Consider the following 26,345-nt stretch of genomic DNA (forward strand, 5'->3'; position numbering starts at 1 on the left):
AGCATTGTCTATTTACACACAATCAAGAAATCAAGCTTCCGGTTAAGACTTTCAGGGGAAAGGTTTTTTTCCCCTGGTTTTAATAATAATAATAATAATAATAATAATAATAATAATAATAATAACAATAATAACAACAATAATAATAATAATAAGCTGTTCTTGAAGAAACATCAAAATGATGAACGGGACAATAATAATAAAATTTCACTATTCTTTTAAAAATGTAAGGCTTGTGTTTAAACCAGTTAACTTATCACAGATTCTAAAAAGAAAATAAAAAACTAAAAAGACGACCAATTCTAAATAAGATACTCAATATTTTTGTTTTATCTTTTGCTTTCATTCAAATGTTTTCATGAGGTTTGTAAATGTTTAAACGAAATACTTTTTTAAAAAGGAGAAAAAAACCAAACAAATCTATAGTTTTCAAGCTTTTATTGGAACTTTTCAGATTTTTTTTTAAAGTATTTTATTTGTTAAGCTAAATATTTCCATTTCCGTTCGCCTCCATGTCTCCGCGCAGCTTAACGCATCTTGTAGCGCACCACCTAGCTCTGGAGTCTCTTCGCACAGTCTCCCTCCATCTCCAACACGCACACACCCATCCTTAGCATCAGTTGTGATCTGCTTAAAGGCACACCGAGCTTCAGACACTAACTCGTTTGCAGTGTGGGGAAGGTTTACCCTCTCCATGCATTATTTAGCAGGTTGGATCCTGAAGTGGCGCGCAGGGACCCAGAGAGATGCTCAAAGCGGCCTCCAGGGGTCCTTTGGAAAATTAAAGGCCATTTAATTTCAGTTCTGCTGCGCTCCAAACAATTTTAGATAATGACAACACAGATAATTGTTCCAGTTCAATTTTCCTCTATAGCTTCCCAGCAACAAATCAATACAAATACAATTTTTTAATGAAATCAACACAAAGTTGACTTAAGCAGAAGAAACTTTTTATTCTCAACCTCAGAAGATAAACACATTTAGTAGCTTTAACATTCATTTGCAAAATAAATCCACCAAATGAAATAATTTACAAACACCCACAGTTAATGATTAGTTTTAAAAAAGTGCAAACAAGTTGGACAGACATGAACTCAGTCTTGCAAAATAAATATCTGGACATACCAGAGAGCTTGGCTGAATCAAGTTTTAAAAGAAACAAATTAAAAACCAAACCTTGAATTAGTAGTAACTGTGCCTCATTCAGCAGGACAACCAGGTATTAGCCTACGTGTAGGGCCTTGATGCAGTAGCTGTTAGATATTTGCAGGATGAAATACTTTTTGGCACTCCTGTGATGAACTGTAATACAATCAACTCAGGGAAAGATGGATTTGCACTCAGCAGACCAGAAGGCCATTCATCATTTTTAGTGAGGCTGGAAACAGAAAAATGTTCCACGTGTCCACTTTTGTTCATCTTTCACCAGTTGCTGCTCCAGTTGCGAAGCCGACATTAAAATCACAGGATTGAGACGAGTGTGACGACATGCACAGACAGAGGCAGTGACACACATTACGAGTTTAAGTTAATTTTACACATTTCAACATGTTGATGTCATAGATGCTTCCTCTTTAGTAAACAATTATAAACAGTTTGCAGTTTATGGAGTTACACACTGGGAGTTTCATCTGTCAGACTACTCTAATGACACAACTGAAGACCATGCTTCTTCCAACAGTGAGTCTCTGATAAAAAACTTCTCATCTTTCCGTGTCCCTGTGGCCTTGTTGCAGCTCCTCTACTTCTATCACTGGAATGAATAAATCAAACGGGGCATAAATATTTCACATTTTACTCAAGGACAGAAAAATATCAAAAAGAAACATTTTGGGGTAAATGAGGATTCATTTATTGGTCCTTGAAATGTGTGAAGGGACGAGGGGGGCGGTCGGATGGCTAACAGACGGAGCAGAGCGGGAAGCGATGATGCAGTTCTCTTCCTTCACATGGCATCGAAATGGAAACGGTGGGCCTCCTGCCTCTTCTCTCGGTCGTCCGCTTTCTGAGGAACAAACACACAGATACACACTTAGTGCAGGATATAAGTCGGCGTATCAATAAATCATTGACCTTGTGTTGGAGTAAAGAGCATGGAGGAGTTTTTAATGGTCTTCTTCAAGATCAACGTAGATCTTGAAGAAAGCAGAGAACATGTTTAACACCACCAACCAGAAGGATGATAAAAATGTTTAACATATTGATGTTCGGTAGGTAAAATTGTTTCCCTTAAAAGCCATTTTAAACACAGATGCCTCCAGCTGTCTTGAAATGAAAAAAGGTTTGATTTTGTTTAAAAATCTAATAAATGTTCAAATAAAAAAGTAGATATCTATAATTTTGTCTCCATTACATATATGAGAGGCTTCAGTGGGAGCGTCGGCTCAGTTAAGGCAGCAGATCTTCTAGGTCTGGTTTATATGAGTCTCGTGGAGGAAGCGATGAAGTGTGTTCACAGATGCTGCTTTGCAGAAACGTCCTGAGCTCATGCAACGATGTCAAACATCAGAGGTGACTCTGCTTTTAATAAAGTGCCTCCTGAAGATCAGTCATTTTGTTCTTGCTTTCAGCTTTTTTTCCTGGCGTGAAGAGATTTCTCCTGATTGTCTGAGTCTTTAATGAAATCACAGATTATAAAATTCTTTATAATTTTACTGCAGAATAACTCTTCAGTAAGAAGGTGAGGACAAACTTTTGACTTGTCTTGTATACTGAGACATTTTCTTTTCAAAATAATCCATAAAACCATCTGTGAATCATAGTCCTGTGCCCCATCATTACTTCTGAACTAAATACTGATTTTTATATTGTTTCATTTCTGTTAATGCTTCATATAATTATTTTTCATTAAGTTTAATTTATAACTTAAATTACCTACATTTATTATTTGCACTTCATTGCTCTCAACACACCATTCCAGCTTTCTTAGACTCATGTTATAACAAGCTAAATTCATCCTTTGTTTCCTTGAAATATAACAAGGAGCAGAAAAATGACATTTGTTAAATGGGATGCTGAACTTTACCAAGAATTTTGAACAAAGTTGAATTTTATCTGCATTCTGAGTAATGTTGCTTACATCCATCTCCATCGTCTCTGACTGCTTATGAAGACTTTAGCTTTTATGTATTTATTATTTTTGTTGCCTGACTCAAGTTAAATCCGGATGTGATCAGTATGTTAGTGAACATGTGAATGTTCTCCCTGGACTCGCAACGTCTGAATCAATGTTCACCTGAGTGAAATACACATGATGTACAAACAGTAAACCCCTCGAGGCAACGCTGTTATTGTAACATTTAATGATCAGTGAACGACAGAACAACAGAGGAAGATGGGACCTATTTAGAGAGATTGGGAGCGACAGCTGGATTTACTGAGGAGTGATTTGGACCGTATCCACCTGTTATTTACGGCGGAGAAGACTGACATGGTCGATGTTTGTGTAAACTATTGAACACGCTATTAAAAACGGCTACAAGGGCGCCCGATTCCTGAACTTTACAATGAACAGAATGTGTAATGACAGAAACTAAACAGATTGAGGATGGTGACGGCTGCAGCTTGACAGAACTTCTAATTAATGATTGTAAATTAGAAGAAAAGGGACGGTGAGCAGACGACAAAACTGTGATTAAAAGTATTTGAAATAAAACTAAATGAAATAAACAGGTGCTAAAAGCAACAAAGCTGTTAACATCTGTCTGTATGCACCTGCGAGTTCATTATTTCTAAAACTCCAGCTGATTAAACAGCTGACATTTAGATTCAGAGACCGCTGTGAGCAGGATCAGAGGCTTGTTATGATGGATTTAGGCTAGTCCTACATGCACGTCATAAATGCAAGAATTAAAGATTATGAAATTTATTTATAGATGTGGATAAAATGGCAGCTTCAGGACTATGCTTACATTCACACATATTTATGTGTGAAGCATTACTGGCGTGGAGAACGCTATGCCGATGCACCGATACGGTAACAGCTTTTGGTGGAGGCAGTGTGATGATGTGGGGCAGGAGCTTGCTCACTGGAAAAACAAGGCTTGTCATCACCGGAGGAAATCTCAAGATATGGAGATTCTGCAACCAGTGACAATCCCAAATCTCCCCAGTCTGGGACTTAACTCTATCCTCCAAGATGACCCGCCCCAACAGAGTGGGCTCTATCTCTATCAGAGACCTCCAGAACTTGGGGGTACGGAGGGTGAAAGGGTATGTCTTGGTGGTGCCAGAGTGACCAACACAACCATATTGGCTGACTGGTTGATCCCACAGCAGCGTGTTACTAAGCTGGTGACTGGCATGAGGGGGAGGTGCCAGGCTGTTGTGGGTGTTTATGGTTCTTCCACATGCTACAGAGGCTCCTGTTTGTTGAATGAAAGAATTCAGTTGCCAATATATCCCGTTTCTTAGGACTTCAATAAAAAACAAGAATCAAGAGCAGAATCATCTGTTTGGCAGAGAAGATTTGGCAAGTTTTTCAGGGGTACAACCCACATACTCAACTCTGCTGCTCATCCCACAGATAGATTTTCTGTACAAATGTGGCACCATTTAAAAGAGAAATAAAGAATTAAATAAAGAATTGTTACAACAAAGAAATAATCCAGGAAACACAAATTTTCTTACTTTTTGTGGTAAGTTTAAGCGAGAATGCATCTCAAAACTCAGCTAAAGCTGTAAGAGACAGTGACAGTCTCTAAATGAGTCAAAACCTGTTAGTATATTAAAAGTTAGTCTTTTCAGAACAAACATCTCTTCAGCAGAGAAGCAGAAAAGCAAAGCAAGGGCTGGAAAACCAGAACTCTACAATATCCTCAATTTGACTGTTGCAGAGTGTTAAACAGGTACAACAGATGCAGACTTACACCATCTATCACACCTCATATGACTCCTTAGGATGCCCTTTCTAAATCAGGTAAACTGCCTACTTATATTTTTAGCCTTCTTTCATTCTGCCGCCCCCACCCCCTCTTCTTCTTCTTCCATGCAATGCACCCTGTGTAGGGAATAAGCTTTAAAATACCACCAGAAAATAGATTTTTATCTCTTTACACATTTTTAAAGGTCCTTTTTGTGAAACTGCTTGTTCTGCCTTTTTGACCAGGACTTCCTGGAAGAAGAAGAAATCTCAAAGCTCAATGAGATTTATAGAAGACAAATAAAAAGAAATAAGATCAAAAGAAAAGGCCTGAAGCAGACTTGGGTTCATCTCACATATTTGCACAGAATGAGGATGACTAACTCTCGCTCCATCTCTTTCGGTGAAATCGCGACAGCAGGGGGTCTATTCACGACCAGAAGGGACATTTACAGCCACCAGGAACTTCTTTGTGAGGATGTCAAAACCGCCTCAAGAAACACTTAAAAAAGTGTGATCCTGCAATTTATGCTCAGCCAGATGGAGCTAATTTTATCCATGTTGTAGCCATGGAGGATTTCTATCAGACAATGCCTTTTGTCATAGTTGTTGATAACAGTTTCTCTTTTTTTTTTAAGACAAATCAACACTTTTAAAATAGGTGTTGTAGTTAGTAAAACTATTTAAAAGTACAAGCAACTAATCTTTGTACCATGTTTAAGTTGAATCAAATCTTTTGAATTTATTAAAAAAAAAGGGACAGCATGACATTAATGAACATAAAAACAAGTGCACAAATGTAAATGTGCAACTGAGTTAGCCTAGCAGCTAATTTACACCGGATTGTCCCTGCTTGTTGAGTATACAAATGGCAGATTTGACCCAGTGTATCACTGGGTTTGAGACTGAAGCACTCTGAGAGGCTGCCATTTAAAAGTAGTTAACACAAAGTCATAAAGATCTCATATTATTTAATTACAGCCGGTGGAAGTAGGGTCAATAATGTAAGATCAGTGATGAACTGAGGATAGGAAGAAAATAGACATGACTGTATCTGATTGAGAACTTTAATTTTTATCCTTTCAATGTGATTCCCGATGGCTGTGGCAGAGCAGCTCAGCTTCCTTTATAAAGACGTCTACACCATTGATGGATGGATGATTAACTCCAATTATAACCAGGACCTGGTAGTAATGTGTTACTACCAGCACAATTTACCAAGCTGTTTGCCAACCAGAAAAAAAAAAAAACCAAACAAACAGAAAAATGCTTCTCTGATTCTCTGGTATGAAATGGTTAGCTAAAGTTAGTAAAGCTAGCATATCATCTGCACAACACAACTATGTACAGTTATTTGAGAGCCTACCATCCAACAGAAGATCCATCTAAAAATCAGCTGTCAATCAAGAATCAAGAATCAAGACTCTTTATTGTCTTTATGCAAGGCACAATGAAATTTTGTTCAGCAGCTCTTGGCTTAAGGCACACAGTAAGACACATATAAATATAAAAGTATAAAAGTATAAAAATAGAATAAATTTTAAAGTGACCGGGATGAATAAATTACACATATTGCACAGTAATAAAGTGCAGTGCAGTGGGAATGTCTGTCTGCAGCGGTTTAATGCTCAGTCTATGGGTGGATGGGGGGAGGATGTGTGAGGGGATGGGGTGATGGATTTCACAGCTCTGGGGAAGAAGCTGTGTCTCAGTCTGTTGGTGTGGTTTGTGATGTTCCTGTACCTCTTTCCAGAGGGAAGAGGCACAAACAGTTCGTGTCCTGGGTGGGTGGGGTCTGCTGCTATACGACCGGCCCTCCTTTGCACCTGCCTGTCGTATACTGAGTCGAGATGTGGGAGAGGACCCCCCACAATCCCCTGTGCTGTTTTCACCACTCGGGCCAAGTCCTTCCTGTCTTGTGCCGTGCAGCTCCCGTACCGTTGCACTCAGACAGTGCAATAGCAGCTTTGTTACCAAATGAAGTTTGATATCAGACAGTGGACTTCATCTCAAAGATAATAGCTAAAGACATGCTTTCCATCAGTTTTATTGAAGGTTTCTGAAGTTTGATGACATTAGAGCCTGAGTTTACAGTTTATGTCAAGTAAAACCATCAGCACTAGACTCAAGACACTGAATGATGATTTTGTTGAAAAGCTGTTTATCACCAGACTGATGCACAGCAGTTGTAACAGGCATATGTAACCAGATGTTATCATGTCCACACAATGCTGCTAAAAACCTTGCAAATGTGTTTTCATGGCTACTGATCACTGAGGACCAAATGGAAATATAACAGTGAGCGTGCATGAGGACGCTAGCAACGTGGTGTTCGCTAACACTGAACACCTGCCGGGGGTGCGGGGCATTTGAAGAATGGGTGAATAATAATTTTTATTTGTCTTTAATGAAGAAGCCAGTCCTTCTGCGATTATGACTAATTTGCTGAATCAAACAGATGGGACGCGACATGTTTGCTCTTTCATCCCATCAGCCTGTGTTGGTGATAAAGCCTTCATTAATCTTCAAAGCAGGTAGCATCTCTTATTGACCGATACTGTCCATTTTTTTAATGCAACATATTTATTTTAGAGAGCAGATGGATTGATGTCCTTCGCTGTGGATGACCAACCCCCTGAGCCGCTGTAATTGACCATCCAGGGCAGACACTGCACTGTCATCCTGAGGCTTGAATAATTATTAAGCAGCACAGCATCGATTTGTGTCCATCTACAAGTTTATTGACACAGAGGTGGGGCTGTGTGTGAAAACAGGTGGAAAGCTATGGTGTGTATGGGGGGGAGGGGGCTGTCTCAGTGGGCTCAAATGTCAACTAATTAAATTTGACCTGCATGAAGATGAGATCGATTACATTGTGCTTCATGTATTTTAAAGGCCTCCTTCCACTCCTTTCTGTTCTGATTTAGATTCATGTGGATACTTCTAAATATCACTGGTTAATACTGTTTTGCACAGTAGTTCTCAGGATTTGTGTGAAAGCGCTGTTAGCTTGTTAGGCAGGACAACATGCCTTTGCTCCCCCACCATGCCTCTGCCCTCTATCTGACTTTATTGGAAGAGCAAATACCAGAGGCGGCACTCCCAACATGGAAATGCTAAATGTCAATCAGCAGGCTCACCCTGACCTTAATGGATGATACACTTTATGACAGGGGTGTCCAGCTCCGGTCCTCGAGGGCCACAATCCTGCAGGTTTCCAATTTGTCCCTTCTCCAGATTCACCTGACTCAAATTAATGAGTCATTGTGCAAAACTCAAGAAGCTGTTGGATCTATTTAATTTGAGTCAGGTGTGTTGAAGCAGGAAACACTGAAAACCTGCAAGACAGCGGCCCTTCAGGACCGACTTTGGACACCCCTGCTTTATGAGATATAAGGGAAGGTGTTAGCAACAGGTGGATATGATTCGCTTCTATCTCAATTTTCTGACTGGTGCACGAGGTCACATTAGCCTGCTGGTATTGGTGGAAGTCTCTCGGTTATCAAGGCCAGGTATTCCCTCCAACTGAAAGTAAAACTGCACTGGTTTTAAGACGTGAATCTGAGCCAAGTTTCGCACACGTTAGATCCACCACAAGCAGAGATGTATGGCGTTTATTCGGTTCCAGAAGCAGCGCGCTTGAAAACCGCCCGCGCGCATAAAAACAATGCACGCGCACGGGGATCACTGCGCGCGAGTACGTGATATGAGCGAGTAAATTAGTACCCGCGAGTTAAAACACACTTCGCGAGGAGGCATTTCTGCATTGCGAGGAAATAACACAGTATTTGCAAGCAGAGAATCACCCTCATGAGAGCTCATCAATCCACTGTGTTCACACATGTGGACCTGCTCGCTCTCAGTTCTGTCACTGCACGCTCGGCTTAACAGTCCTCCCTCGCTCGATTGCTGGAGTTTTGAGACTCTGGAGGCGGAGACTTTGGCTGATGTGCCTTATCCTCTGATTGGTCAGTTTTCGGACTGTAAGAGCGGTCACGTGGGTCATGGAGCCTCCAGTAGTCCCAAACAAACCCCGCGCTGCTGGACTCTACTACGGAACAGACAGCAGCGATCGGATTACTGGGGGTGAAAACTAAATAAACATATTATTGCTGCACATACACGTTTGTCACTGAATGCATTATTAAGTTAATGTTGATTTAAGTGATGATCAAGTCATGTTTGACTATAGATTAAATAAGTGTAACCAGCACAATAATTTCATACATTTTTAGAGGGAAATATTCATCTCAACCACCGAGCTAGCATTTATTAAAGATCAGACATGGTCCTCATTAGCCTCTATATTTCTTACTGATAACCGTCCTTACAATTCACTTTCATATGGTTAAACGATTAGGTTGATAAGGCTTACTTTCATCTTTTAAAGCCAGCCGTGTGGTAGCATGTAATGTCCCAGCAGTATGGATTTAAAGTCAAAGACAATGCAGACAACACCAAAGATCCCCTTCAGAGAGGACTCTGTCTCTCAGCTGCATTTCAATGGTTTGTACTTAAAAGACCAAATTTGCACCATCTCTCTTAAGGTGGATAAAAAAAAAAAAAAAAATAATAATAAAACGTGATCATGCTTAGTTTATGTTCCTACCTTTTCATCTTTTTTTAAAATTATGCTTTATATAATCTTATGTGTTAATGTCTTTGTAAAGCCCTTTGAATCACCATGTTGTTGAATTGTGCTCTACAAATAAAGTTGCTTTGCTTTGAATGTAAAATGAAATGTCTCACTGAGTAAGAACTTGGTTTAACTAAAAACTCACCTGACCTACTGGTGGGACTGGCACCACAGAACAAGAAAACAAGTGAAACCTATCAAAAAACAAACTTTATAATGACATAAGACAACAGGGCATCGCTATAAAGTAAATAAATTAGTTCCAGTGTGCATAATGAAATGATAAAAATAAACCTTGGGGAAGGAAAAATGACAAACTGATAGATATCAGTGTTCCTGCCTGCTGCTCTTGAATAATTTTTTTTTAAAATGACTGTAATGGCTAAATTAGCTTCTGTGATAACGATGGGTATTTGTACATAATTAGATAGGGTGTCCAGGATGTACAGCTTCTGGCGACATAAAAACTCCAGGTAATCAAGATTCAGTGGGGTTGTGCTGAATCCTCTTTGTATTTTATGCAGAAGCCGTTCAAGCAGGTGACATCTCGGCTATTGACAAATGAAATACCGACATAGTTGAAGATATGTGTTATGATGCACATATCAAACATGGCATTTTTTTAAGGTATAACAATTGAATGTTTAATATGCATTGGAAAAAACGTGCAATTAGATATAACGTGAATACTTATTAGTTATGCAAAACTAAAGCTAGTTTAACCAACTTAAAGCCATTTGAAATTCGCTGCACAGGTGCTGTTTATCTTGGCTGGGCAATGTGTGAGCATTTAAACTGACCAATCAGAGGATAAGGCACATCAGCCAAAGTCTCCGCCTCCAGAGTCTCAAAACTCCAGCAATCGAGCGAGGGAGGACTGTTAAGCCGAGCGTGCAGTGACAGAACTGAGAGCGAGCGGGTCGCTGCTGCGAGGACATTGGTCCACATATGTGAACACAGTGGATTGATGAGCTCTCACGAGGGTGATTCCCTGCATGCAAAAACTGTGTTATTCCCTGGCAATGCAGAAATACCTCCTCGCGAAGTGTGTTTTAACTCGCGGGTACTAATTTACGCGCTCATTTCACGTACTCGCGAGCGGTGATCCCCGTGCGCGTGCATTGTTTTTATGCGCGCGGGCGGTTTTCAAGCGCGCTGCTTCTGGAACCGAATAAACGCCATAGAGATGATACTGCAGACACACTCCTGACTGCTGCAGTTTTACAACATTTTTCTCATTTATTAAATCAGCCATGTTTTGATTTATTCCTAGAAATAATAATTATCTGGTAAATATCGAACTGACAATGTTGTGATATGGTATCAACAGAAGAGTGATGCTTCTCCAATCTAAGCAAGTTAAAAATAAATGACAACTACAAGGCCTGCAAATTTAATATTTGAACATCGTCTTAATTATAAATTAAAAGTCATGATGAATGTGGGCTTTAAATCGGCACTACTGAACTTTGGCAGATTTTCTTAATGAGGTGCCTTCATGGTGAACTTGGCATCTGTCTTACATCCTACCTGTACTCCAAGCTCTCTCCAGCCAGTAAAAGTCAGTTGTATGTTTACTTTTGTCTTTTCTCTTAGGCCTGACCTATTTTTTTTTTACCAATATTTTGATTTGGTTTGCAATTTAATCTTTCAAATTCAAGCTTTAATTCAGTGTTCACGCAGACATATATTTTGAGATAGAGGATTACCACGAGATGACATCAATATATAAAGTGCTCTATATTTTAATGCAAAGATGAACGGCTTCGCTTGACTGCAAGATGCAACCTGAGGCCAAAACACTGAAGCCTGAAGGTAAAATTTTCTCTAGAACAGGTTAATACTTTGTAATAAAAAGTAAACAGTCTGATGGTATTTATCTGATTTACACCACAGCACCTCATTTTTCTCTCTACATGATTTCTGTAGTAAACATGACAGAGTTTCACCCCGATGTGCACACACATGCAGGCGAGCACACTCACTGCAGCAGAAATGTGTGGTTTCAGCCACCAGAAAATAAGACAAGAATATGCATTTTTAAAGCTCTCCCAGGTATGAAAACATTCGTGTTACAAGCTAGTGAAAAAATAATGGATTCAATACAAGCACACTGAGTGCCATCAGCAGATATTAATGTAATCCATTATTATCATTAAGCAAGCCGAACCTACCTTCACTGTAGTCATTTCTGAGTCGCTTTGGATCCATTTAAAGTTACGGCTTTAAATGGATCTAATATCATTTGTAGATTTTATTAACGTCAATGTGTTCTCTGAAATCTGAACTTCAATATTTAGAACAACTCCATTCAGTAAACCTGTCTTTATTCACTTCATCAGGACATTTAAGAAGTTTGATGTTTTCTGTCCTCCACGGTTTTTATCTCAGCGTTTCAGTCATTTATTAAAAATTAGTCCTGGTTTGGTATAATAGACCTCATTTACATGGAATTATAACAATAATGGTGTAAAAAATGCATGAATTTTGCATAATTTTGACTATTGCTATGATCATAAAAACTTAGAGATGCATAATGATAGAATGGTATATGTCAAAAATATTGATCATTATATTGTTTTAAGACTCTCTCTCTCTCTCTCTCTCTCTCTATATATATATATATATATATATATATATATAAATTATACAGTATAAAATGGTTAACTATTCTGTTGCATATTTTTAGCCAACTTCATTCCAGTTTATTGATATTTATTTTATAATTCTTTTACACCTCTTATGCTTAATTTATTAACAAACCTAATTTACTTGACATGATACACTGTTTTTGAATACAATAAGCAAATTAAGCCAATAAATAAATGTTTATTTTGCTAATGACGACTGGTATATGTCAAAAATGAGTATGTCCAAGTCAGACTTGTCTAACACAATTGTATAAATAGATTTCCCACAAACTTTTTATACTACTGATTCTACAATCAACAGAGAACCTGTATGTGTGTGGAGGTGTGTGCGTGTTCCACCATGTAGGAAGATCAAACGTTGAGATGAAATCAAGTTAGATACCCTGAAAGTTGTGTTATGCTGCCTGTTTTCAACTGTTAATTCCTCACACTGTAACGTTTGTATCTTGCATTTTGTCTATTATATTTGAGCTTGTTTGTGTTTTTATTCAATTTATTTAAATTAAAAAAATTAAACCATTAAATATGGCCAGGTCAAATTAACCCAGGAGGATCACAGATGCTATAAATTTTATAAAACATACATAATTACACCAAAATAGTCATAATTCATTTTACAAGAAAAAAAGTATGAAGCATCCATGTAATTTCCAGACAATTATATGGAAGAAAACTAAAGTTATGACATATTAACTTTTGAAAATGGGTCAAATTGACTCCAGGACAACAGGAGGGCTCAGAAAGTTCCACTAAGTTGTAATTGAAGGAGCAAAGTGCAAATTCTTTTTATAAATATCAAAAAGCCTGAAATCCCTTCAAGGCCAGTAAAGAAAACTCTTTAGGAGGTAGAAAAATCTTTATCAACTCTACCATAAAATGAGAGCAGATTCAACGAGTTCCCTGCAAAAAAACTCCAAATAAGCTTCAACCTGGAAGAGACGTGCTTAGACAGAAAAAAGAGTGCTCACACTTGACAGGTTTAGCTTGATTAAAAGGAGCCCTGGTGTGATTTTTATGTTAGTGGGGATCATCTGAACCTGGGGGGGTGGGGGGGGCCTGGATCGCTTTGATTGTAACATGAAAACAGTGCAGACCAAAGCTGTCCAAACACATAGTTCTTGATTCTTTAATTTCAAGCTTAACACAGGAACTATACTCTGTTCTGTATAGACAAATGGTCCAGTATAAAAATATTCCAGCGTGGAAGACAAAGCAAACTTGGACTAAGCTCCCTCTTCGGTCTGAGTGTTAAGACACCCTCAGATAAACTTCTATCAACTTTATTAAAAGAAAAAAACAAACATATAAATAATCTGAAGATTAGATCATCTGTAAAACATATGGAGGTGTGAGGTGGCATAGCTACCAGTGGTGCCGGCTTATGAATGAAGTGACAGATGATGGAACAGTCAGATGAGTTCTCAGATTTATAGAAAACAATAATCCGTCACCGCCTGATCAGATACAGCCACCTGCAACAAAGCCGACTGGAAGGTGTGTCACAGGTCAGAAGGACAGAAACCCCAAAGATGGTGGGGAGGGAACCTGGTATTAAAGATACAGAATGGGGATATTTTGGAGTGATTCCCCTGAACCCAACCTGACTGAAGACAAAACTTTGGGCATAAAAGACTCAAAAAGAAAGAAACACCCTGAGGAAGTCTATGAGTTTCCAGATAGTAAATCCCTCTAAAGAAATCATGAGTATGAAAGATTAACATTTTATATAAGATCAACAGGTAACTGGGCAAATATGTTGTTTAATTTATTGTAATTGTCCTTCAGGACCAGAACAATGAAAATGGTTTCTCTCCAGCTATTATGAGACTTAAGTATAAATAGTTATATTAAAACAAATCTATGAGCCTCAAGGAGCCTTTAAGTGAGAATGAAATCATTTAACCTGAAATCTTGCTGCATGCACTGCATACATAGTGGGAACTAAGCTTTGTGAAAACCTGATAATACATTTAGCAATCTGAATCAAATTATATTTTGGATGCAGAGTGAATGTTGAATATCACACAAAGCACTTTGTTCTGAATTGAAATGATAAAAGTTTCTGAACTTATATGACCCTGAAAAGGCTTAAACTCTGTCAAAAGAAGTGAAGCAACACAAAGATCCATACACTAGTAAGGTCTTAGTAATATTTAAATAAAATATTTAAAAACTTTCAATAAAGCTGTGTAATATTTGCTATTAATCTGGAACACAGGAAAGTAAAAGACAACTTTAAATGGGTGGTAAAGAGGGAAAAACTCTCTCCAGGGGAAAGTAAGTGTTAACTAATAATTTGTCAGCCGAAACACACTACAGTGTGATCAAATCCAAATGCATGGCTTCAGTGTGCACGTTTTCATTTTGCCAGGTCTTAAATTAAATGGTTACTCTTCATCTATATTTTCTGTTCACCATCCAGAGGCTCCACATAACATTCAGCCCCACACTCGTTGGCTGCTTCCATAGCCGTGCATATGTGACTGTTTTCTTTTTATTCAGCATCAGTTCAGATGAAGCTGATTTCCCTAAAATGGTCAATTACACCTCTTTGTGTGTGTAACCAAGCCCACATGCAATCCTGCTCGTAGATACTCACGCATGCACACACTCTCGCACAATAATCGCACATGCTTTCACAGCAGATGGTTTGGAGAAGATGCATCGACTTGCAGCCCCACTCAGAGCAGGAACCAACATTACTGCTGTGTGTTTAGATGAAACAAAAACAACCGTGAACAAAAAAAAAACAAAAAAACAAGTATTTTTGCAAGAATTACTGTTAAACAATGTTTGTGTCTGTGTGTCCTTGACCAGGTGATAAAGAGGCACATGCTCCTGTGACCGAACCGTGTGTTTGTGTTGCTGAAAACAACCAGGCAAGGAGGAGCTAAAGCACAAAACACATGAGAAAACATGCATCGACTCCCTGGAGGGCATATTTAGGCAGTAATGAGCAGCAGATCTACCGTGCTGGAAGGACAGAAGAAGGCAATTACAGCTGAATGCCCTTCCAGGTTGTAGCCCGCAGAGGTAGAGGGATAGAGGAAGAGGGGGAGAGTGTGTATGTGTGTCTTGGTGGGGAGGCTAGAGGACTACAGGGCAGGGACAGTGAGACCCATCTGCTGCTGGTTGTGACCAAGCTGCTCTCTCTTTGTCTCTCACATACACACTATAAAGCAGTATGTAACCAGGGCGAGGCTAACTACTACACCCTCCATCATGTGTGTCCTGACCTTCTCTTTCCAGTGGAGGATGCCGATAATGACGAGGATGAAGACGCAGACTCCGATCAGTGCGATGGCCGTGAGCAGGACGCTGTTACTGGGAGTGAGATACAACTTAGCGCTCCAACTGTAGACAGACAAAGAAAAGCAGAGGATGTGAAGATTTATCATATGCTGTTAGAAAGGAAACCAACAAGTTAACAGAAACAATGAAAATGAGATTCTCTTTCTTTGTGCAGCTCAACACAAAGATGTAACAGGCTGCTCTGTTTTTAGTTTGCAAGAACTTTAATGCATTTCCAGAATTTCAACCAGTTTGGTGCATTTTGTCGTCTTAATACCAGAAAGTTTGTCGTGCACATGAGAAAAATACTCAGGCTCTTTTCAGTGTTCCAGTAAAAGAACATGTCAAACCTGTTATCACCCCTCCACAGCTGCAATATTTCAAAGTATCACAGATTAATCATTTAGAAAGACTTTATATAAAATCCAGCTTACAGCTCAGTGTAAAAGCAGTGAATCCAACAGTAATCAGAGTTAGAAGTTAAAAATTATGGAGAAAAAAACTGAGCATACAATTGATTTCTAGTTACTTTATTTAAATGAACATGTTTGCAAAATTAGTTTTCTTAATTTTAGGACTCGTTCTGGACCTATGTCTATGTTAATGTTTAGATTGGCATCAAGGATCCATGAAAAAGAAACAGCAGAGGGATGAAAGAATCTGGTGGTGGGACTTGTGCTGACGGAAAAGGCATACAGGATTACTATTGCTGAACTAATACTCAGTAAAACACTGACTACAGCGGGAGGTCTGGAATGAGTTACATCAAAGACGAAAAACCTGCTCACACAATAAAAAAAAAAAACAGGTGCTTTAGAGTTGGAACATAAAAAAAATAAAGAAACCTAAAGACAAAACTTGCAAAAGAATATTAAAAAGATATTGGAAGTACATTCTTAGGTCAAATGAGCCCAAGACAAATTTGTTCAGCTCAGTTTAAATGGTATTCAGCAAGTTTTCCATTAAATGTGACCAAGAATACCAGAGAAATGAGTGCATAGCTCTGACAGTAGAAGACTGAGGTGGGAGTGTGATAATATGAGGCTGTGTGGGTGTTAAAATAGTTGAAACATGATATTTATAGATAACAAGAATGCTTGTGGATAATCATACATGCATGGATCACAAAACTCAGATTCAAAATGAAGAATTTTCCAATGATAACCAAAAACACAGTTAAAACTACAAAAGCAAAATCTAACATTTAGTCAAGTATTTTGTCCAATTAATAGCCAACAAAACTCGTGTGGTATCAGGGGTTAAAGTGGGCCGGGGCTGGTTCATCAGGTGGTGATGCATCATTTGATGTTAAACCTTTCTCATGATTTTCAGTTCTGAATAATTAAAACAAAGATTTTTTCATAAACTAAAGAGGAACAATGAAGCTTTGGCAGATTTTTTGTGATTTGCCCTCTATCGACTGCTAATTCGGCATCCATCTTGCATCCTACGTGTACTCTTGCCTCTCCAGTCAGTAAAAAACAGTTTTATCTTAATTCTTTCTTTTCTCTTGCTCTGTCCCTTTCTTTTTTTTTTTCCCTCCTAATGTCTTCCTGCATTTCTCTGCTGAATCAACCACAGTGCACGTTAAAAACGGCCTGTGTGTTGATGTCCGCTTGCTAGCGTTTGACACGGTGCATGAAGCAAAACTTAGTTGCAACATCACCTGGCGTCCCGGAAGCTAAAGGTGGAAAGTGCAGTTTCTTAGCCTTGGGACGCTAAGAAATAATAGAATAATAGATGTCACTGCGCTATCAGATGACCCTGGAACGTGGTGTTTTAAGGTAAGAAAGTTACATAGCACCACTTCAGATAATAAAACTCCTTGTGATTTTTTTTTCTCATGGGAAATACTAGGTACCACGAACTGGTGTCTAACAGAGCTCTGATTAAAACGCCAGTCATCAGCACTGTGCTGATATACTGGGATGCTGTCTAGAGTTAGTTGCAGGGATGGCAGGAAAATAACAGCAGGTATCTGCTGCTTTGATAAAATGATTAAATGCGTCAGATCCTTGTAAAACTCCTTTGAGGGGTTCGGTGATGTCTGGAAAAAAGGTGGCAAATGTAAATGTGAACTTAAAAAGAAAAATGGAAATGGAAGGTCTACAAGGACATAATTAACTGATTAATTATAACTACAATGATCACTGAATGTAAAATACAAATAAAATTTAGAAAAAGTGAACAGCCAATGATATTTTTGTCATCAACAATCGTTTACTTAGAATGATCCTGCATTGTATGGCTTTAATCACTGCTGCACAGATACCTATGCTACATTAATAATGAGTAGAACTTAAAAAAAACATCACAGGGTTTATCAGTGAATTAACTTACAGTCACATCTGGGGGATTTTCTGGCTTTTACATTCTCTTCATAAAATGTGTTTGTAAAGACAAATAACACCACATATGCAGATATGCTGTACGAACGTTGCATTATGATCAACAACATGGCCGTTTTAATGGAGAACTTTTATATAAAACAGCCTATAAAAAGTAAATCACGTTGTTCACCATAAATATGAATGAGAATGTGATTGTTTAGTATGTTTACTGTACATAAAATGTTTCCGCCTCACCCCACTCTTACTATCAATTATAGCCCCTCCGCACATAGAAAATCGCATTCAAACCCTGTTTGGTTACTTTAAGGAGAAAGTTAGAACAGGTCTGCATCATGGTGATGAAAGGCCTCCTGACTTTTTTGCATTGAGCTCCTACTGTTGCTCTTTTATTTACAATAATTACAGTAGTAATAAACTAACTCAGAAAAAATGTAATCATTGTAAGCAGAAATAGTTTTGAGTTATTTGACATTAAAGCAGTATTACACAGGGGTGTACTCACTTTTGCTGTATCTTATAAACATAAGAATTATATTTAGGTCTGTGTGTGTCTGTGCTGGCAATATGCACCTATGAAGGATGCTATGTGTGTGTCTGTGTCTGTCTGAGATGAACAGCCATCTGGAGCCCCTCATGGGGCTTGAGCTACATGTGAACAACACCATAATAACATGAGCACACATGCTGCGATGTGAAGTGTTTGGGAGTCAGTGTGCTCACTGAGTATTGTTTTGTTGAGATGCAGCACAGAGACACTGTCTGCTATGAAGGGCTGTAGAAGACAAAATGCATTTTTAACTCACACACACCTCTGAAATCATGCGTATACTACCATAATCACTTGCACATACACAAAAAAATCACTATCATATACACACGAGCAACATATTGCATATACACTAGTGAAAATTCACACATACATACTACTAAAACCCCACACACATATATGTAAGACTAGCTATACACGTATGAATCAGTGGTATCAACACTGAATGTGAGAGGTTATACATGTGTATGCGTGAGGTTATAGTAGTATAAATGAGAGGTTGTATATGTCTATGTGTGAGCTCACTAGTTTGAATGAGAACTTGCAGCATGTGTGTGTGTGAGAGGTCATTTTTTCACATAAGAGGCGGGGCTACAACCAGAGCGCAGAGGGCGCATGTGTGCCGACAAGCGGCTTGTTGCCACCGTTAGCATGTTTTCAGCGTGCATGTGGTTGATATGACTGCTGTGTTCACGCATACACATATATAACCTCTCACATACAGTATTGATATCACTGATTCATATGTGTATAGGGTGTCTTGTTTATATGTGTGTGGGGTTTTAGTAGTATGTATAACAGCAGTATAGTGAATTTTCACTAGTATATATGCAATATGTTGCTCGTGTGTGTATATGAGAGTTGATATTATGTGTATGTGCAAGTCATTATGGTAGTATATGCATGATTTCAGATTTCAGCGTGTGAGAGTTAAAAAAGCATTTTGTCCTCTACAGCCCCTCATAGTCTGCATCAAGCTCCAGTAACATCAACTTGAAAATGCCATTAAATGGAATCAGATGAGGTGGTTAAAGTGATAAACTGTGTCCATGGCAACAAGCATCAATGTGGTCTCCTGGTAAATTACATGAACAACAATTGTAAAATACTCTTTATGACCGGTTTAAATTGATATCTGCTGGCATGTGTGTGTATGTACCTGCGCGGCTTATTGTGTGGGAAAGGTATGACGATGAGCTGAGAGTTAGGAATGATGGCCGTCCACTCCTGCTTCCGTATGTCCTGAGGAGAGAAAGAAAACACATGAACTTGACACATACATGGAGATTACTGGATAGAAACCATAGTTACAGATTTCCATAGGACACTTACACATACACACACGCACACACACACTCTAAATATGTATGCTAAGCCCTCAGAGACAAAGGCATGGGTCCTAAGGTTTATCTTCCATACTGTGGACTATTTCAAGGTGTTTATTTAAAGACACGGGCAACCTGCTTCATGGCTGTCCTGAAAACCTTTGTTTTCATTTGGTGTTTGCAAAATGTTCGCTTGGAGATGCAAATATTTCCATGTCTGCTTAAATATTTCTGTGGCAGCTTGTGAATTCAGATGTAATGAACTAATTCTTTGTTTTAATTAATTATATATTATTTTCTGTCTGCTTTACCAAAACTCATCCCATTTGAGAATAAGCCTGCTGATCTGAACACACCTTAAGAAACTGGCTAGAGGGGAGAAACATGACCAGCTGAACACATCAGGTTAGGCATCAAACAGGATGTTTACATTTAGCAGTGGCTTTATTTAAGTTTTTTCATCCTGTGTTTTATTTGATACAAGAGCTTCATGCTTATTTTCCAAGCAAATGCTTTTTGTATAGTTAGAATAGATGAAAATGCACAGTGAAGAAGTTGCTTATACTGAAGTATGACTCATTTTGTGACTGTCATTTTCAAGCCTCTTTAAATATAATTGTAAGACGACCTTGAGTGTCATGAAAGGCGTCCAGAAATAAAATGTATTATTATTATTATTAAAACTGAAGTCTCCTCTTAGAGTAGCCGATTAGACTTCCCTTCAGTATTTTGTTGAAATTGACATGCAATGCTGTTTTGACTGACGAGTTCCTCCTGGGATACTTTGAGTCTAATCTACAGTTTACGAGCGAGGTCATCTTGTGCAGACACAATGAAAACACTAACATAGGACCCAACCCTCCCTGCTGGACACTGAGTGGCCTCAGAATGAGGTTTGGTAGTGTGGAAACTTTTCTTGTACACAGCGAGGAGAAACAATAAATGGGAGAGCAGGGCCTTAAAAAGAGATGGATCACACACAGTTCAAGTTGGTATTAAATAGGCATTGTGATTCTTTTGAAGTGGGATTGCAATTGTTAGAAGTGAGTCTTGTAAACAGAATTCAGAACAGCTGAAAAAATCAGGAGGTTTTCAGACAGCAGAGATCAACTAAAAGCTAAAAGACTGCATTTTCTCTATTATTATTATTATCATCTTATAGTTATAGTTACTCAGCCGGTATTATTGTTAATCTATACTAAACATCCTGCTGCTGAGGTTGTGTGAGACTTGTTGGATAGCTCACTGGTGGGCATAACTTTAGCAAATGTTTTAAAGATGGCTCATATTTGTGCTTTTCCAGGGTTTTCACTCAAATTCGCCATCTCATATTTGGTGTTTTGAGATTAGACTGTTGTTTATTTGAGCGATCAGCAGCAGATTACGTTGAGCAAGCATGCAGTGTGCATGCGGTGATGCATAGCTGCACTGATGTTATTTGATCCAGAACATAGTGACAAAGTAAACTATTTGAAAAATATGTGACATGGAGTAAAATTCACTAAATGTATGGTGTTTTTGTGACCTTGTGTGAAGCGACTGTAGGCAGAAAAGACACAGCCTGCAGTAGACTTTGTTTCAAAACTTTTTCCACCGTTAAATTAACTTCTAACCTGCAGAATTCAACTAAAAAACAAATCTGAGCGGAAAAAAATAAAAACAAATAAAACTTAAAAATGACCTGATTGCCTGAGTGTGCACACTCTTAATATTTTGTTGAAGCAGCCTTTGATTTAATCACAGCATTCAGTCTTTATGAGTAGGAGTCGATCAGCATGGCACATCTTGACTTGGCAATATTTCTCACTCTTCCTTGCAAACGGACTCTTAATTTGTCAGTGGCCACGTTTACATGAGAATTTTAATTCCCCTTTAATTCAGAATAAATATTCAATCCTCTTTACAATGCTACTGTAAACACCTAATTCCAAATGAAAATACCCATTCCGAATTAAACTTAAATACGAAGTAAGTGGCTGGTTCATTATGATTTTAAATCCGAACTGAATAATTTTTCGATCATGATGCGTTCCTTCTGCTTTAAATTAATTCTGGTTGTTCTGTGCATGCTCTTTCCCTTGTCACAATGACGGTACGGTACATTAGTTTCCTTCCTCAGCTGACCAAAGTAGAGCAGTATGCTAGTGTCCAGCTGCTGCTTCAAAACTACAATCAAAATTAGTTCTTATTAAGAGGTCTTCCATGTTGTAGACTTCTGGTAGACGTAAATACGTCACGTCCGCCCCCTGTCCAATCAGAACCATTCCAAGCCCAAGATCTAAAGCGGAATTAAATAAAGGCGATTAAACATGTTTTCCATGTAAACCTTAATTTGGAATTACTATTTCCATGTAAACGCGAGAGAATACTTTAATTCCGAATAATTTAATTCTGAATAATTAATTTTAAATTAAAAATCGACATTTAACCATGGCCATTATAAGGGCATCTCTTGTGCACAGCCCTCTTAAGGCTACCACACAGACTTTATTTTTGTTGGATTTAAGTCCTGGGCTTTGACTGGGTTATTCCAAAACTTTTATTTTCTTTAGGCAAAGCCATTTTTATTGATCTGGATGTACGCGTGGGTCATTATCACGTTAAAAGGTGAAATTCCTCTTCTGGTTTTTAGCAGACACCTCAAAGTGAAGTAAAGGGACGGTTCATAACTTCCTCCACTGTGACTGCAACCCCAAAGCATGATACTGCTACCACCATGCTTCTCTGTGGGTAGGCTGCTGTTTTGGTGACAGAAAGTGTTTTTCTTTTAAAACTGTGGCCAAAACATTTGGTCTCAACAGACCAGGACCCAAATGCCATTGGGAGACTTCATGTATCTTTTGCAAATTGTGGCCAGGCTTGGATGTTTTTCTTTGTCAGAAAAGACTTTGGTCTCTTGACGGAGGCCCGTAACTCCAGATATGGGGAGAACTTAAGATTGTTGTCATGTCCACTACCAGGAATTCCTGCAGCCTTCAGTGTTGCTGTAGGTCTCTGATTAGCCTCCCCTACCAGTTTTTTTCTTGTTTTGTCATCAGTTATTTGCAGTGTCACTGTTATTCCATATTTCTCCATTTATTATGCCTGTCTTCATTGTGTCCCACAGTATATCCAGTGTTGTGGAAACTTTTTGTACCCTTCTCCTTACTGATGTGTTTTAACAATCAGATTTCTTTGATGCTTTATAAGCTCTCTGTGAACCACTGCTATTTGTTGTAGCATGAACCAGAATAAATGTCTAGAAAGAAAGTTGAGTTTCTGTAATTGATGAGATGTAAAAAGAAGACTGTGCTGTGACAGAATAATAATAGTATAATATACATAGTATAATAATTTTATTTTAGGTCACACTAAAGGTGGAATTTATTGGCCTCACTTCTTCACAACATAAAAATCTGGCATGTTAATATGGGTGTGTACGTTTTTTATATCCACTGTACTTATAAATACTTCACACAGACTCAAATAAAGGAATATTCCTTTAAACCAGGGTTTTTATTAGAATATGGAAAAAACTACTGTAAATTCAAAGGTTCTCAATAACAGTGAAGGTATTCTTCATATGTAGGTTCGGATTGATGTAGGACGACTAATACAAATGAGTTAACCACCAGAATTCAGTTTCCAAACATTTGCTTTCACTGTTGTGTTTGACATCAGTTTGACTTTGCTTAAGTTCAAGTTTCATTTTTAGTCGCTGGCTGCCTCGGGGCTCAGCATCCAGCGATGACATCAGACATGAGACTGACACAGACTCAATTTAGCTTCTTCACCCAACACTGCTTTGATGTCTGGAAAAGCCCAGAGTCCTCATCAGTGTTTCTTGACTTATTCCCATTTTTCTGAGCCTGTTTAAATTTAATTCGCATCAGGATCATTCGAGGAGGGGCTTACATTTTCAGAAGTTAATAGGGGAAGGGGGCATCATAAGAGCAGTTTCCAGACCATAATAATGCTTGCAGCAAGGAGAAATGAACAATTCCAGTTGGATGCTTGGCAGAATCTGGAAGTGCTATTGCTCTTTAATTGTGACTCTCCATTCCTTATTAATTGAGAGGAACTACAATGTGCGGCAGCTGCTCTGCTTCTTTTACATAACGAGCACATTCTTGCCGCCAGCCATTGTCGCTTAGCTCTTGGAAAGCACTGTTATTCGTGTGGCAACTGGCGGGGGAGCAACGTTGGAGGCGAGTCAGCCTTCACTACCACTGCCTGGGAGCAGATCTGATCTGGCTGTTTGGAAAAGAAAAGTGTTTCCAAGTCTTCAGAGAGAAAGAGAAATACTCTGGTTCAAAGCCAGGGAAACTGGCACACTATGAGAGAACGAGGGAGCAAATACAGAGATGGAGGGCGAGAGTGACAAGTAGGGGACTGATTAGTGAAGTAAACCACTTTGAGAAGCAAAGGGAATCCCCTGGGTGGAGGATAAGTGAACAGGAGGAGAGAAATTCACTATAAAGATTGGGAGGGGCGAAATAAAAAGAGGAACGATTGGACAAAAGATGGAAGAGATCCAAACAGAAATTACAAAAACTCTTCTTCTGTGACACAGCGGGTGGGAACTCATTTTAGAGGAACTGTAAAGGGCACAGTGGGTGAGGACAACAAGTTAACAGTGAAGTAAAAAAAAAATGAACAAAAAATGAACTAAACCTGCCAACGGAGCAGGGTGGAAGAGGGGTCAGAATTTATAAACTCTGTCCTCTTTTCTTCAAGCTTCTCCTTATTATAAGTACTGTTGATTTGATGAAGTCCCTCTCCTCCGCAGAGCCTCTGGGTAAAAGAAAAAAATAGACTACTCGGCATAATGGGCTGCATCTTTAGGCATTCATTAATTCACTTTGTAAAAGGAATGGGCAAGGAGGACAAAAACTAGGGGAAAAAAAAAGATTATATGGACATATACAGGAAGAAACGTTGAGAAAAGAGACAATAAAGCAGCTTGTTTGAGATGAGCTTTCTTAGTGCTCTGCAGCTTCTGAGTCGCTGGCCGAGCCATCTGCAATTCTAATCAGCTGCTTGACGAAAACCTTGGTACCTCGCGGGAGGGGAAAAAGGGGCTCTGTTGTGCCTAATATTCAGAGTGACAAGTGCACCGTGAGAGAAAACAGAGATGGAGATGAGTGCAGGGATAGTGAGAGAGCTGAAATGAAGAGAGATGACATTTAAGGGAGTGGAGTGTAGAAATGTGGGTGATGAATAGATTACATCTACAAGCATAAATTATTTACCACATTAGTATAACATTAGCTTGCTGAATGACACGGATTGCACATCTGCCGGATCCTGAGAGTCGTTCATTCATTGTGTGAAATAAATTTGTGTGTGTGTGTGATGTTGTTGTATTTTAGTTCTGGCTTGGAACTCACTGCACCTTCATCAAATTCCCAGGAAATGTCATGAATCATGCCATGAACTGAAAGAATGCTGTGAAATCTATCTTCCATAAAACATCTGAACCAATATTTCAATTCATACCCCCCCACCTTTTTTTTTTCAAGTCACAGTTTGGAAATAAACCTCTCACATTGATTCACCGGCAGTAAGATGTGAGCAACAAAATACAAAATATTCTTCTTCAAAAGTGACTGGAATATGTTGTTTTCAAATAAGTGAAAAAAGTAAGTAAATAAAAATAAATAACACAAATAAGCTTAGAGTCCATCTTTAAACTGGAGATGATGGACTGATGCGTGCTGGGACTTTTTGTTTTTGCTAATACACATAAATGAAAACGATTGTTTATTTAAAAAAAGCTTAAACAGAGATCAAGTTTCTCACACTTTCTTTTGTGCTGCTCTCATTAGTAAACATTTTACATGTTTTACAACAAAACTGTGCATAATATTGTTTTGCAGCAACATCTGCTTAAAAAAATAGTTAAAAAAAAATCCCAATTAAGTATTTAATTAATGTGCAGGATTATGAAGTTTCTGCAAAATCTGTCTGTTTTTGTTCTGCATGACTAATTTGATGAATAAATGAGTGGAAGGGAAGCCCTTTTCTGAATCTTCACAAAAGAAATGTTTAACATTCAGCTCATTAAGAAAAAAACTTAAGTAAAAGGAAAGAAACAATAATTTTGTTCTCTGCTCATGACTTTCAAATTCTTAAATTATTTTTTTCCCCATGAATTATTCTATTAGTTGATCTTTTTCTTGGAAAGTTTTCTAGCTCTTAACGTCATGGCCTTGCAGCTTTTTTTTTTTTTTACATTTTTTGTCCTGAACTTCAAATGAACATACTTTTGTAGAAATAACTTAATTTGGCATTTAATCATCATTTTTCTTTTGTGACTCTTTTCTTTTGCAGCCAGAGGATTGAACATGGTTTTACTTTTATTGTTTAGTGTCCTTTATTTTCTGTGTTTACTTCACAACCAACAAACTTCTGCAGCAGCATCTGCCTCCAGTACTCTATGACCATGCAACCTGCAGGCATTTCTGCAGAAACCCTGTGAAGGCTCAGTAATAAAAGCCCCCTCATGTGTCTTCACATATCTGCTCACCTTGTCTCCTGGCTCCCGGGGGATGCCGACGAAAAGGTGATCCAAGAAGTTAGCGCTACGTCCGAGACCTAGCACGGTGTAGGGCAGCTGGAGGGAGAAATGAGCTGATTGGCTCAACTGACCAGCTGTGAGAGGGCAGAGAGAAAAAAAAGGAACCATATTAGAAAATCGCTCA

General features: G+C 38.5%; 1 protein-coding gene across 1 annotated transcript in view; it reads right to left on the reverse strand.

The window, feature by feature from the left end:
* Nucleotides 1-933: 933 nt before the first annotated feature.
* Nucleotides 934-26,345, reverse strand: part of itfg1 (integrin alpha FG-GAP repeat containing 1) — a 174,624-nt gene continuing 149,212 nt past the window's right edge. Inside the window, exons 15-18 of the mRNA XM_041997200.1 lie at nt 26,171-26,295; nt 19,497-19,579; nt 15,385-15,502; nt 934-2,005 (exon numbers count right to left, since the gene is read on the reverse strand). Of these exons, the coding sequence (XP_041853134.1) occupies nt 1,946-2,005; nt 15,385-15,502; nt 19,497-19,579; nt 26,171-26,295 (386 nt within the window). The 3' untranslated portion in view covers nt 934-1,945. The remainder of the gene's footprint in view (nt 2,006-15,384; nt 15,503-19,496; nt 19,580-26,170; nt 26,296-26,345) is intronic.

The sequence above is a fragment of the Melanotaenia boesemani genome, chromosome 1 (assembly GCF_017639745.1).
Source record: "Melanotaenia boesemani isolate fMelBoe1 chromosome 1, fMelBoe1.pri, whole genome shotgun sequence".
NCBI classification, from domain to species: Eukaryota; Metazoa; Chordata; class Actinopteri; order Atheriniformes; family Melanotaeniidae; genus Melanotaenia; species Melanotaenia boesemani.